Source organism: Diplotaxodon limnothrissa, linkage group LG19 (genome assembly GCF_057381915.1).
Source record: "Diplotaxodon limnothrissa isolate DT_005_m linkage group LG19, D_limnothrissa_male_GT1.1, whole genome shotgun sequence".
In the NCBI taxonomy this organism is placed as follows: domain Eukaryota; kingdom Metazoa; phylum Chordata; class Actinopteri; order Cichliformes; family Cichlidae; genus Diplotaxodon; species Diplotaxodon limnothrissa.
In genome coordinates, this window is record NC_140614.1 from 23,393,438 (window position 1) to 23,408,131 (window position 14,694).

The window sequence follows — 14,694 nt, forward strand, 5'->3', positions numbered from 1 at the left end:
TTCACAAACTAATCTTGAAGACAACACTTAATTAAAAATTTAGGGAAAATGCCCAGATGTTTAACTTTTTAATAAGACAAGAACAGGCTCTGCTCCCAGTGTGCAGTTTTAGATTAAAGAAGCAATTATTTATTAATCTGTCTGTTCAGTTTTTCTAATAATTTCTTCATGCACAAGTAGTTTCTGCTGCCAGCTTCTCGAATGCGAATGTTCGCTGCATTTATTGGACTTTGTACAACGTAACAGACAAAATGATTAGTGCATGTAATTTATTACTCTACTCATGTTCATTTTGAAAATATGGCCACATTAACAGTTAAAATTAGCGGGATTAAATCGTTTATAATAGAGGGATGCAAGAAAATTAGGACAAAAAGGAAATGTCGTACTGAAGAATGCCTCAAATATTTATTTTTCAGGAAATAATTTGACAAAATAATTATGGCAAATATAATTATTTTGTATAGATCAGATTTTTGTTCTGTTGGACTAAATCAGCACCAGTCGCAGTGCACCAGGAGATAAAACAACCATGTAAAGCGATGTAAATCAGTGGGGCATTGTTGTGAGAAAATACTGCTGACAGGTAGGTTTTAGGCCAAGATGGAGATTAACCATATCACTTAGCCCCCCCAACACACCCATCACAGCACACATGCACTCCATTTTTTGTCCTATCTCTCCCTCAGCCACGTGCCTCTCCTGCTCCGCTCTCAGTCGGCAGACACACTGGCTATGACCTTGATGAGTGCAATAAATAAATCGAGGGGAGGAGCAAGTTCTCTCCTGGCAACGGGCCTCTGTTGGGAGCTGGCAGGTCTCTGTTGTGGCCACCTCCCTGTCGGGGGTCCTGCCAGGTGGATGGCTTTGTGCCCAGAACTCTTTACAAACTGAGTCTGCACTCTGCATACACCTGATCTGTGCTTCTAGGATCTGTTACTTCACTTCCAAGCAAAAGGCAGGAATATGCATATTGGCTGCAGGTGAAAAAGGGTCAGATTTCTTAAAGCTCAGTCCAGTGCCGCTCACCATTAGCATGGGACGCAGATGGCATGGAAATCTGATTTCCACATTTCTACCTTAATGATGGTAATTCTCTGATAAATCATGAAAGTGTTTTGAGCCAACCATTTTCTTCCGCTTATTTGATTCAGGGTCGTGGGGAGAACTAGCCTATCCCAGCTGTCATAGGGTGAGAGCCAAGGTACACCGTGGACGGGCTGCCAATTTGGTACAGGGCTAACACAGTGAGACAATTTAATTCCACTGAGTTTTTTATATAGTGCCAAATCACAACAGTTGCTTTAAGGCGCCTTATATTGCAAGGTAAAGACCTTAGAATAATAGAGAGCAAACCCCAACAATTAGATGACCCCCTATGAGCAAGCACTTGGCAACAGTGGTAAGGAAAAACTCCCTTTTAACAGGAAAACAACTCCAGGGGTACCAGGCTCAGGGAGGGGCAGGTGTCTGCTGTGACCTGGACAAAAGACAGGATAAAAAACACTGTGGAAGAGACCCAGAGACGGACAACCATTTACACTCACATCCACAGCTGATTTAGTATTACCAGTTAAACCTGAATGTGTAAACTTGACACAGAAAGGTCCCAGCTGGGATTCACACCCAGGGCCTTCTTGCTGTGAGGTGACAGCGCTAATCAATGCACCGCATCTTTTTTTATTTTTACAGTGAGGAGAAGCCTTAGAAGTAGACTGTATGAAGTGAAAACTATTAGGGAGTATCCTATTAGGGACTGCATGAAGTTAAAACTATTGAAAAGCACTTGACCAGTCTGTCAAAAGGCTAATATTACTGTCAGAAAAAGTGTTACTCGTGCCTCTATTCAAAGAATGTGTCTTTTTTGAGGACACTGATTTGAAACCAGTGGAAAGTGCAACATTAAAGCACTGTTTACAACTTTAGTCTAATATAGGAGCATGCTAACTCAGAAAATTAACAGCAGCTTTGTAAATTCCCAGTGTTTCAGTGACAAATGTGTTTGTAATTATTTTTCAAACATTAAGACCACATAAAGAATGACCTAATCTCTAAAATTTTGAAAGGGTTGTCAGCACTCTTTTCCACGATAACCACTTTTAATGAGCCCTGTGCCGTGATAATCTAGAGTGAATTGTGGGAGTTTGCAGGAAACAACCTATAAGCATTCCTTTCCACTTTAGCTGTGTAACAGAAATGAAAGGTCTCAGCAAAGTTTCTCTCACAAGATAAGACCAGTTGTCGACATGTCAGACCAGTTTGTCAGACAGAGGAACTAGGTAGTGTGATAAAGCACCGTTAGCCACAAAGTCAAACAAACAACCTTCACAATCAGATACTCAGAGTAGAGGTTTGCAAGCACTCTGCAAGTCCTTCAAAATCTGCAGCAGATGTTAGCGACATGGCTGCATCATGGTGTTCACCAGCAGCTATGTGGGATGATACAGCAGAAAGTTTGCTTGAGATTTTAAGATTTTTTTTTAATCAACATGGAGAAAGGATGGTGACATTTTACAGAAATGTGAAAGCAGCAAGGCGTTATGCAAACACTCTGGCATGCGCATGTATGATGTTAACATTTACCTTATTGCATTATACTCAACAGCATATCAGACTGCAAAAAAATCCCAAAACAATCCATGCAGGGGGCTTATTAAGGTTTTAACTAAACATTTAAAATGTGTTGGTATATCCTTTTTAGAGTGGAGAGACCTTGGTGGGAGGCACTGCGGTCGATCAATAGTCAGCTAAACAGGGTTTCTGTTATCCATCTGGAGGGTACAGGAAGGACTTTAGCTCCAGCAGGAGTTGAACTGAGCTCCAGCAATACTAGAGCTGGAACCCACTCAAAGTATACTCTCTGTGGGCAACATTAGCCAGCTCCTCATGCAAACCCAGTGACCTTGGCAGTGTGCATGCCTCACCGATTTGTTATATAGTCACTTATTCCCGATGAGGACAAGGAGACCAGTAGAGAGAGGTGGGGTCAGGGTGTGTGTGTGGGGGGGTGGTGGTGGTGGTGCAGCAAGTTCAGCCACACATGGAACCAACTTGAAGAGGCTGCTAAGAGAGCGGACTATTGTTTGGACAGGTTTGCAGGGCACTTCACTAACAATCCTGTGCAGAAAACACGCCATCAAAAGTTGTCCTTAACCTCTTAGGACTCGAGTGTTATGATAGTGTTTGGGCTTTAAAACAGCAGCTAGTTATGTGTACTCTGGCTGTGCCATCATGCTAATTCAGGCCACAGCTGTCTCAATGTTGTGTGTATGCTGCCCCGGTGTAATATCACTGAGCCAGGGCCCTTTTCGAAACACGTGCCTTCATTCAGATTAAACATAGTGAAAGTAATACACGAGCTTCTGGTTTGAGCTTCTGTGATGAAGCTGATTTTGGCTTGCTTATCAATGTTTCTGCAGCCACTGTGGCAGAAAACCTTTTCATAAATCATGAATCCCTGCTGCCAGGCTAGCGTTTCAGTTGGGTGATATCCATGCTCGCAGGCTAACCTCTCGCTGCTCCGCTGAACACAGGCAAACAATGCCTTTTAAGAATGAATAACATGCCGTTGTTGGTGTGCACCCCCAGACATTAAATCATGGCCAAGTTAATGGGAAATCCCAACTGGAGCTTTTACTGTGTTTGAAGCATTTTTATTAGACTGCGGTTTCAGTGCACGTTTCAGCAAATATTTTCAGTGCCATTTTTGACAGCTTTACCCCGCTGCTGTACCTCTCACTTACGGTTTCGCAACTTCCTCTGTACAGTTAGGCACTCTTTCCTGTGCAAAACACTGGACTTGCTGGTACTCTTTAGCGTCTTGAGCAGTAATAATATATCAGCGGTGGGTAAAGCATGATGATTTCATGTAATTGCGTGAATGTTTTTACAGATTTTTAAAAAGAAGAGTAGAATTTTCCAGTAGTAATGTTGGGAGGTTTGCATTTTTGGATCAAAATGCCATAATACAGCGGTTAGAGCTTTTCTTATATGAATATCTCCTCATTTCTTGGCAAGAATAGCACCCTGAAAAAATTTAGCTTCTTACACTGAGTTTCTGCCCACTTAAACCCACACATATCCATGATTAGTTGTCTTTTTGCTTATAAATGAAGGACTATAGTTGTTAGATTGACTCATCCACTTAAAATCTAAATATTGCTCAAAATTCTTGAACGCTTGCTTGTTTACAAAGATTCTTATTACTATATTATTACTGTAGCTGGTTATAGTTTGACCTAAGGCTGGGCCATATCATACCGTTCACGGTAATACCGGTATAATGTTGGGCAACGATAAGAAAATGAAATATCGCGATAGAATATGGGTAAAACGCACATGCGTAGTGCCTTTCTTTTCATACGCACATGGCGGAAAAAGCATGGTGGAGAATGAGAAGGGCGAAAGCGGGTCGTTGAATGAAACGGATGAACCAGAATTGGTTTGTAAAAATGCTGCAACTTCAGTGGTGTGGAACTGGTTTAGCTTTCGTCTGTCAGACACACAACAAAGCACTATTTTTGGTAGAGCATGCTAGCGGGACGGCGTTATTACCGTGTTCTTTGGAAAATACGGCACACTTAAAATCAATCCTTTGATTTTTCTGAAAATCAACAGTGCCCCTTATAATCCCGTGTGCCTTATTTATGAATTCTGGTTGTGTTTACTGACCTCGAAATGATTTTATGTCGTACACGGCGCTCGAAAATCTGTCAAATATTTTAGTACGACTTTGCTAACCTACGAACCCGCACCGCTTGATGGATTGTCGGAGCATTACGGCTATCATAGGCAGGAGCCTCGCAGAGTGATACGTACTGTGCTTCAACATAATATTATCGTATTGTGTGTGTATAACCTCTTTTTAAGTTTTATGGATATTATACATGGTTATGCTGAGGCCAATTTCCACTAGAAATGCCTTTTGGTTAAACTGTCAGCAAGGAATTTGCATTTGCACTGTTAAATTTTTATATAACTTTAATGCTCATAAAAACAGCTGCTTGTTTAAGTAAAAATACATTGATGGGATTTTTTTTGTACTAATAAAGTTGTGGAGTTGTAAAGTATTTTGTCTAGTGTCAATTATATCGTCAGTTATATCGTTATCACAAATTTTCAAATGCATATCGTGATAAATATTTTTGGTCATATCGCCCTGCTCTAGTTTGACCTACTACTTACATTTGAACTACTTTTGTGCTGTTGTATAATTTAACGTGTGATATCATATTCTAAAAGTTGTACAGTGGCAATCAGACATTTTTAACTGCTGCATGAATGTAGTCTAGTAAACCGTACTAATAATCTGTAGGAAGTCCCTCAGAAATATTATATCAAAACTATCAATACTCATTTTTCTCATCGCCATGGATGCATGAGGGATTTCTTCTCTATAGTGTTGGCAGTGTTAAAGCCAGTTTGCAATTTTGGGGTGTCCAAGATAATGGAAATCCCAAAACGGTGCTTGTGTTGTACAGCGAGAGGCATTCAATGTAATCTTCAGTCTTCAGTCTTGCAACCGAAGATTATCTGGGACAAAAAAATTCTCACAGTGTCTAATATTTAGGACATTTCTAGCACAGCTTCACCTACTTCCAAGGTCTGTGGAGATAAGCAGTAGTTTTAGACAGGTTGACAATCCAGGAAAACCTGTGGTACTTCATTACGTATTGGTCAAGTAAGCACTGGAGCTTCAACCTCTTTAATGTCTTCCAACCAGCCAGCAGGAATGCATCATGAAGTGATGTGTCTAAATGGTATCAGTGGATTTTAAAATGGGCTAAACCAATTGACTGGGACAACCAAGAAGGAAAAATAGTTGAGTTGTGGCAGCAGCAGCGTATTTGTATGAAGTGTCCCCCCCAGCTGTTATCCTGACTCCATCATGAAGAGTGTAGTGTGGAAAGGAATAAAAAAAAAACCAAACAATATATTTAAAATGGAAAACTAAAGATAGGCTTGGAAAGGCGTATCAAACAGAAGTCTATTAAACAGGTGTGTGCAGGTAACTGTGTAAGTGTGCGTGTGTGCGTGTAGGTGTGTGTGTTTATATGTGTGGACAAAGATATGACACTGCAGTTATCTTTTGGATAATTTAAGATGTCATTTGGACTGTAGCCAGCTGGCCTCAGCTGTCAGGTTTTCTTTTTATTCTTTTTTATTTTTCCATTAAATTGATTCAGTGGGGTTTATTAAAACAGTTCCAAATGTGAAAATAAATCTTTTAAAACTAAGAAAAAAATAAAATAAAAATAAAAACTCCTACTGAATGAACTGTGAGGTGAAACCCTCCTGTTAGCTGTGAAGTCTGTGATCTTTGAATGCCCAAACTTAGCTTTGACAAAATTGTACTCAGCTAAGGTACAAAGTAAATTATTCACTCCTCAGCTTTAATACACAAAATAGGAGGCTGTTTTTTTCCTTCCAAAATAATGTTGACAAGCACTGGCTATTGTGTCTCCTCACTACATACATCTCCATCTACACAAGACAACTGCAGGGAAATGAGAATCCTGTGTCGATCCATTTCAGGCTTTGGAGATTGGCGGGGAGATTATATACAGCCCCAGAGTCACAGACGTGAAGCAGTGTACTGTTGCCTTCAAAACTCACTCTCAGTAGTTAGGGAGGGGCCATGTTAATGGCAGCCAGCTGTGTTTCTCATGAAGGGGGGATATCAGGTCAGAAACACAACATTTGCAAGTAATCCTGGCCACCCTCCATCTTCATCATAATTTGGGCAGGCCCTCCGAATGTTCGGAGTGGCTATGGTATCTTTCAGCAGTTTATTAACTTTGACTTTAATTTGATCAAACACGTCATTTATGGGGGTCAGATTAATATATGTATAATATGGCTCAGTGATGGACGAGAGCTCACTGAAGCTCAACATTGATACAGCGAAAGCCAATGCCAGCTCCCTCTCTCTTATGAATGATTCAGGCCATCCATTGTGTCACTGTCTTCTCTCTAGATGTGGAGCACAAGGAGGAGGATGGGAGTGATGCGGTAAAGACTGAGGTAAGATTTCTGTCCTGTTGTGTCTTTATTCTTTGGTTAATGTAGCTAAGGTGACTGTCCCACGTTGCAGAAGTGTAGCTTCATTTATTGAAGTGGGTGAATTACTTTGCTCGTGTCAAACCAGAAGTCAAACCGGTTGGGTTCTGAACTGAACATGGCAAAAATGAGAAGCTATTCCTTTAAACTTACTCATTAAACTTTTGCCACATGCCTTCCCATAAATGGAGCAAAGAAGCCTACACTGTATCAGCACCATTACACAAGTGGAGGCTATTCGTTTTCTTGCCTTTGGACTTATGAAAGAAATGGTACCTGATGGTGTATAAATTTGAAATATCAAATACACTTGGGAGCTTGTTGTATAAGTCGGTATTGTTGGCCTTGAGTCTGTTAGACATGGTGACATCATTTCTTCCTGCCTGACCAATCACCAGCATGCGAGACATCATATTTTTAGCAATGTAGTTAACCCCATCTTAAGTTTATTATTACCCAGTTGTTACCTAAATTGTTAATTTGCAGGTTGTAGCGACAGATCAGTCATTTTACTACAAATCTGGATGCTTCCTTATGACAGAAACTCTCAGAAGAAGAATCAAAAACAAATAGCTAACTTTTTTTTTTAACGCCTTAAACAGGGAGGTCGAGGCAGGCTGCGAGGGGGAGTTGGTTGGGAGATCAGCCTTCGTCAGAGGCCCATGCCCAGAATAACCTTCCAGGCTGGTGACCCTTATTACATTAGCAAGAGGACCAGAGAGGAGTTGCTGGCCAAGTGGAAGATGGAGGTGAGTACCCCAGCTCTGTCCCAGCCACCACAGACGGCAGGATGAGTGACAGGCGTTGACTAAAGCCGCCAGGGTAAAAGACAGAGCTCGTAGTGCATTCATGCTCTGCCAAGTGTATTTGATGGGTCATTTGATATCTCATGAAGGTACCATTTATTTCAGTGGATTTCCAGGCCTTTCTGGCTCAGTAGGCTCCTGTGTCTCCTGGCTTAGTTCTTGTGTCTTGCATTTGCAGAGAAGAAATCACACACAGCTGTGTAAATAGCATTCGTTTGGTGTGTTGATATGATTCATGCCTCCTGGATGAAAATGTGTTACATTTCGATTTGCATCATTCTGACTGCTTTTGGTGTGTTGAAGCTGAGCCAGCCAATGCAGTCTCCTAAGGACAGATTCTCCCTCTGTCTTTGTTAATATCGAATGTACTTTTAATTGGCTAGATCAGACTAAGTTTAGATTTAAGAAATGGTGTTTAAAAATTAAAGAAGTCCAGTGTGAGGATGATCTTGTAAGAGTAGTATTTTCAAAGCTTTCGCAGATGCTTATATATGGCACGGGTTCATAATTTAATGGGAAAGGATTCAGGAGTAAAAAAAGTAATTATCAGCATATTAACCCATTTTCTTCCTGTGTATTCAGTCAAATAGAAAAAAGTAGTGTATTATAGATGCACTTAAAAAAATTCTAGCAATGTATTTGTAAGGTTGTTAACAACTTGATGTGAAGACACTGCTTGACTCTGCCCACCATCTGCAGCTGTGCTGTGTACTTTGCTATTTGTACTGCAGAACGTATTATAGACAAAGTCAGAGTTCCTCTGCTGGACAAACACCAGCCGACTTTACTGCTTTGAAACGTAATCACAGTAGCAATCATTTCATCTTTCAACCCAACAGTTGCAGAGTAAATTTAATTTGTATATATAGCTATATGTAGCACTAAATCATAACAACAATCGCCTCAAGGTGTTTTGTATTTTAAAGTAAAGCCCCCCTGACAGTATTGCCAAATCAAACATACTGAGCAACCAGCTGTAGCAATCCCTATTGAATAATGGGGCTGCCGAAAGTAGATTTTATAGTGGCATGTAAATGCATCATGAGTCGAAAAGAAGCACTCAGTGCATCATGGGAAGTCCCCCAGCAGCTTCAGTTGGTAGCAGCATAACTAAGGCCTCAGTCGCACAGGTCTTCAGACAGGTTGGCAACCCCCTGCCAATCTCCAGTCGGTAGAGAAAAATGTGTATGCCCTGACAGGTTGCTGAGTGGTTCCTCGAGGTTGCTGGCTGCTACTGGGTGAGATTGGATGCAAAGAAGGTGCTGCATCAAAAACCTAATTGGTTTGTTCAGCAGCAGATTTCTGTGGCTGTGGTTGCATGGATTTGCAAACATGTGGTTGCAAAACTTGAAAAGGTTCTACTTTTGCAAAGTGCAAAAGTAGAACTTTTGCTATTCAAGTAAAAGTTGTCCCTTTTTGCTGAAACCAACACACTTCAAAAGATGCAACTTTTACTGTGAAAATAAATGGTTTCCTTTTTATTGTTTGCATTCCACTCTTCACAGACTCCCTATGGTTTAGCATGTAGTTGGAGTGCTTTTAGACAAGCTGACCTCTTCTGTATGGGCGACTGCAGCGAAATACTAGCAACCAAAGCAGTTGTAAGAAATTTTTTTGCATGTCATCATCTTTTTGATTAATTACATATATATTTTTTCTGACCAGGCGGTCGCCATTCAGTCTCTAGGAGATTAAGGGAAGGTCCAGGGTCACCGAGTACAGCGCTAACTCTAAGCTTTATCAAATATGATAGTTAGAGAGCATGCTTGTTTACCAAATGCAAACTGGGAGGTTCCACAGGTGAAGTGCCTGAAAGCTGAAGGGTCTGCCTCCCATTCTACTTTTAGTCTACACTCTGAGAGTGAACTGCTCTAATACAAAAAAATATGTTGGAGGCCAATGATTCAGGACTTTGTCAGAATAAGGATTTCAAAGTCATTCCTGGATTTAGAAGGAAGCCAATAAAGAGAAGCTGAAATAGGAGAAATATGATCTGTTTTTATGGTCCCTGATAGTACTCTTGCTGAATCAAACAGCATTTGCAAACCAGGAATTTCCACTTGTCTAATTTTACTGTTGGATGATGTTGCATTGTGGTACAGTTGGCCTTCCTTTTTTTCTTATTTTTGCCAGAACCAGTGGCCACTTCCAAATAAAGGAGGGGATTTTTACGCAGGTTTTATGAAGACCTCTGTGCTACCTGTTAACACACTTCAAACAATATTTTATATCCATTAACTACACTCAGAACAATCACACAGCTTGCTCTTTTATCTTCTGGCAAATATTTATCCTTGATTTTTCTTTTTAGAACATTTATCATCTGTGAATGATGATAGATCATCCTTCATCATTGTAAAATTCTCCACATTGCTTACTTAATCCTCATAGTAATGTGATGGCACCTACCTTCATCTGTTACATAATGGGGAGTCTTCCATTTCTTCTGCTGCTCGCTTCTCCCTCTGCTCTCCTCGGGACCGTAAAAGTGTCTCCAGAGAGAAAATATTGCCAAATTAGTCCTACGAGTGAAATGTCATAAAATACAAAGTGGGTAGTTCACATTTTCCAAACAGAGGTGGATACTCTTGAAGAAGTAGCTGTACAAGACAGGGATTTATGGGGATTTGCAAGATGCAAATTTTGAATGTACCTGCTCCCCCCCCCTTCCCCATCCTTTTCTTATCTGGCTTTTTGCAAGCTTTGAACTCATTTGCATAAAAGGGTGATTTGTTTTGACATAAAAGCCCTTTCTTGATATGATTCATATCCCGTAATTTTGGTTCTGCTCTTGCTACAAAGATCTTTGCTGTTGCATTCTGCTGCAACAGGGGCCATATGTTGTTGAAAGGCTGTCTTGCACTTTCTCCAGGATCCCTGTTTGTTTCATTTGCCCTGTGTTACAGTGGACTTCTCGGTCTCTCCCTCTCCTTTTCCCTGCTCCATTCTTCCAAGGACCCCTCCCCCAGCTATGGAAATGAACTCTGTGCTATGGATATGAGGGTGAAGATGAGGTTTGCAGCAAATTTCCAACCCTGCTTGCAAGAGAGCCTCTTGGCTCCTTGCCAAAACTTTGCAAGTCCTCTCTAGCCAACCAGCGTTCCTGTCGGCAATCACCTGACCCTGAATTCCCAGACAAAGAAATGTTCATGCTTTCTTTTTTTAAGCGATCTCTCCTACGCCAAGAGTGGGGGTGGAAAAAAAACTTCAGCCCCACACTGGATTATGAGGGTTGCACGCTGGCGTGTATGGGTATGTGCACTGCATTGTTTGTTTGATAACACAGGGGGATAGTGTGCATGTCTGATTAGCCTGCTTACAGCGAGGCGAATATGCTGACTTCAGGTATTTCCACGAGAATTGTTGTGGACCATCTGCTCTGCACGGCTTAAAGGGAAACGTCTCTTTAAAAAGGAAGAGGGAGCAGGGAGCTTTAGCCGTGTTTGGGAAAAAGTTGATTGGCATGAAAAAAACTTTTTCCCCTGGGTTGAATACTTGCTCAAACTATTTCCTGCTTCAGAGCAGCAGCTAGAAATGTTAGAATAGCATTGTTTTCAGAGGTGAAGTATATTTAACTTTTGAAAAAAATGTTTGTTTTTTATTTCCTCAGTGCCGGTATCCTTCACCTTACATAACATGCACCTAGAAAAAGTGTGAAGTGAAGCCCTTTTCTTCCTATCTTTGTGCACTTTGTTCTGTTTGACTCCTAACATAGATTACTGTAAAAACTCAATCCCTTAGAAATATTTTAAGTGGCTTTTTTTGTTAACAACTCTAGTTGTGGATTAATGGAGAAGTTGATTTATGTATTCATGGGTAGCTCTGTAAAATTCCTAATTATCTCTTAAAGGGATGTAATACAATGAGAAACAGATGGCCTTTTTTAAAACGTATTTTCTGGGCGATGTGACCCCCCGCACCCCCTCTTCCGAGGACACTCATGTTGTAGGGATCAGTGCTAAAAACAGCCTAATGAAAGCAGTAGCCGCTGAACCTGACATTTGTGCATTTTTGCAAAGTATTTCCACGCTAAAAGCTTTTTCAAAGCTTAGGATCAGATTATTCTCCATTTGGAGTTAACTACACCTGTTGTGGCTTTAGTTTTTATTATTTTGCTGCAGTTCTGCTCAGCAGATAAGCTTAGGTCTTTGCACTGAAAAGACATCTCACTGCATTATCCATCACACAGTCACACAAATGAGTCCCCGCTGTGCCTCCCCTGCCTGTTGCGCATGACAGACTACTGCATTCAAAGGTCACACTCTTTTGTGTTGTTTCAAAGGCTCAGTGTAATTTTTGTGACAGTGCATTTCGTCTAATGTTTAGGATACCTGATTGTTTTGACTAAATGGCATTTTTTCTTGAAGTTTTAACACGCTTCTCTCTGTAATCAGATTTGATTTTCTCTTTGTAGCTGGATCATATTATTTTTAACATGCACAGTGTTGTTTCATCTCAGCAACTGCACTTTTAAATCTTTGACCCGTAAATACTGAGACGTCTATAACTTGTAAAGTTAATAACCATATAATAGACAGTTGCTGACTGCAGCTATGCAGTAAAAGTGACCTTTTTGTTAACAAGTGCTGCCAGATTTGATAGTAAAGTATCATCTGCACACCCCAGAGACCAATATCACTTCTCTTTTTTTTCTTCCTCCGTTGCAGTGCACTCTGTCACCCCTTGAGCCCTCAGGGTATCATGCAGCACAGCCTCTAAGTCTGATTATCCCTTATTGTGCGCCCAACATGTCTCCACAGTCTGCCAGGGGCCTGCAGAGCTTCTGTTTTCTCTCTGCTCATAACAAAGTCCACGATCACTGGAAGCTTAGTCTTGCATGATACTTTAGAACATTTAACATAGTTTTTTGGAGGGTGGGGGAAGGGGGATTGTGTAGTTGTTTTCAGCACATTTATTTTGCAGTGTTTTTACAACTACAGTATGTCTGCTGTCATTTTTGGTATTGTTGTTCAGCACGGCGTGACAGCGGATATATGGTATTTCTGGTATCTGGTATTTCTAAGCTGTCAGTGACGGGCAGGCGTGTGTAAGTGATAAAGACCGCATTGTGTCTCTGCTACCTCCTTTCGTATTTTCCCCTTTAGACTCTGAGGGCCTGTCTTGCTGGTGGAGCTGCACACACACTGTGAGGCCCCCAAAAGGGGGCAAGACAAATATCTGGTTCTTATAGCCACTGTACTTTCTCTCCTCCCCCCACTGGCATTTTCAGCGTCACTTTCTCATTGGCTCCGAGGAGAAGGAGTCATGGAGACAGCCGAGTCCTAAAAACACAAAAACGAATGCAGGAAAAAGGTGCTTCATTGGCTTTTACAGATAACTCTGTATACCTGCAATTACCAGTCAACAAATATGAAGAAACTCACTGTGCCAGTTTAATTCATTAAACCAAGACTAACTAACCTTCCAGTTAGTCTTAAGTCAGCTCATTTCGTCACAGCTACACCAGTGACTGCCCTCCTCACTTGCCCATAACAACACGGATTATTCCACCACAAACTATGTCAGCTTAACTGGCATTTGGTAGTTTTTGTATTTTACCAACTGGAACCGCACATTCACGCAGGGCTCTCGAACACTAACTTCAGTGTTCTTGTACTGGAGCCAAGAGGCCTAACACATATGGCCGAGGGCTTTGAACCATCCATCCCGCACTACAGTACAGATATTTATAAACCACAGCAGAGCCTCTTGATTGAAGAGCACATGTTTCTACTCTTCTGCGCCGACACCCCTCCCCATGCTCGGCACTACCTCCCCTTAAAGGCACTATTGTTTACTAGTCACACTGGGGGAGAGGACGGAGCGTTGTGCTATACTCTCTCTCAGCCTCTCTGCTGTTTGACTTTTTTTCCTCCTCTTCCCACAGAGCCTCTGAGTGAGATATGAGAACCTGAGAAACACTTGAGCAAAAGTAAGCACAGCTGTGCAGCACTGCTCTCACGTGGAGCCTATAGTATGACCAGCACGTGTTTACATATGGTACTGCATATATTCTGTGTGTGACAAAGGAAAAGAAAGAAAGGAAGAAGAAAGTTAGCACGTGTTCGCAGTACAGCCCTACTGGGTGTGTGTTTGAGAGAGAGAGAGAGAGAGAGAGAGAGAGAGAGAGAGAGACATCAGAATGAGTGCAGCTGTTGGGGATTTGCTGTGAGAGGCTTAAGTCCCGGCTGTGTCTCGTCCTCTCTGATCGACCTAGCGGTTCAGTGTCAGGTACCACAAACCAAGTGAACGATACACTGCAGGTCTGTACACTATAGAGTTATTGTATTCAGTGCTGCTGATGAATAGGTCTCACACGCAGAGATAAAGACGCGTTTGCAAAGGCTACCATTCTGCATTTACACAGCAGAAATGAGGCGTGCCTCTTATGTTCTATAGCTAAATAGCTTCAAATCCGTCAGCCTCTGTACAGCTATATCTATATCTGAGGGAAGCATTTCATGCATGACCAGATTTATGGAAGACTGGGCTGCGTAACAAATTGTTACCCTTGTGAGTAAAAAACTGTGTCCATAGAAGTTGTTGGCAGTTTTACTGCTTCTCGGATGAGAGGTGAAACGTCTTCAAGCAACTTAAAGAAGTCCAGACGCTTTTCTTTGCAAGCTCCTTTGACTACGATGACCTGGATGACTGAGAACCTTCACAGACATTTTGGCAGTTTTACTTTTTTTTTTTTTTTTTTTTTTTTTTACTTCTTTGATATATTGCGTTTATATTTCCTTGAGGTTAGTAAGACCCCCCCCCCCCCCCCCAAAAAAAACAAAAAAAAAACCAACAAAAAACAAAAAGAAACATCACACCACCCCCT

General features: G+C 41.3%; 1 protein-coding gene across 1 annotated transcript in view; it reads left to right on the forward strand.

Annotated features, from left to right (window-relative positions):
- The window catches only part of LOC146612218 (DNA (cytosine-5)-methyltransferase 3A-like), a 48,816-nt gene that overhangs the window by 12,240 nt on the left and 21,882 nt on the right, over positions 1 to 14,694 (forward strand). Inside the window, exons 5-6 of the mRNA XM_085343562.1 lie at positions 6,977 to 7,023; positions 7,662 to 7,808. Of these exons, the coding sequence (XP_085199688.1) occupies positions 6,977 to 7,023; positions 7,662 to 7,808 (194 nt within the window). The remainder of the gene's footprint in view (positions 1 to 6,976; positions 7,024 to 7,661; positions 7,809 to 14,694) is intronic.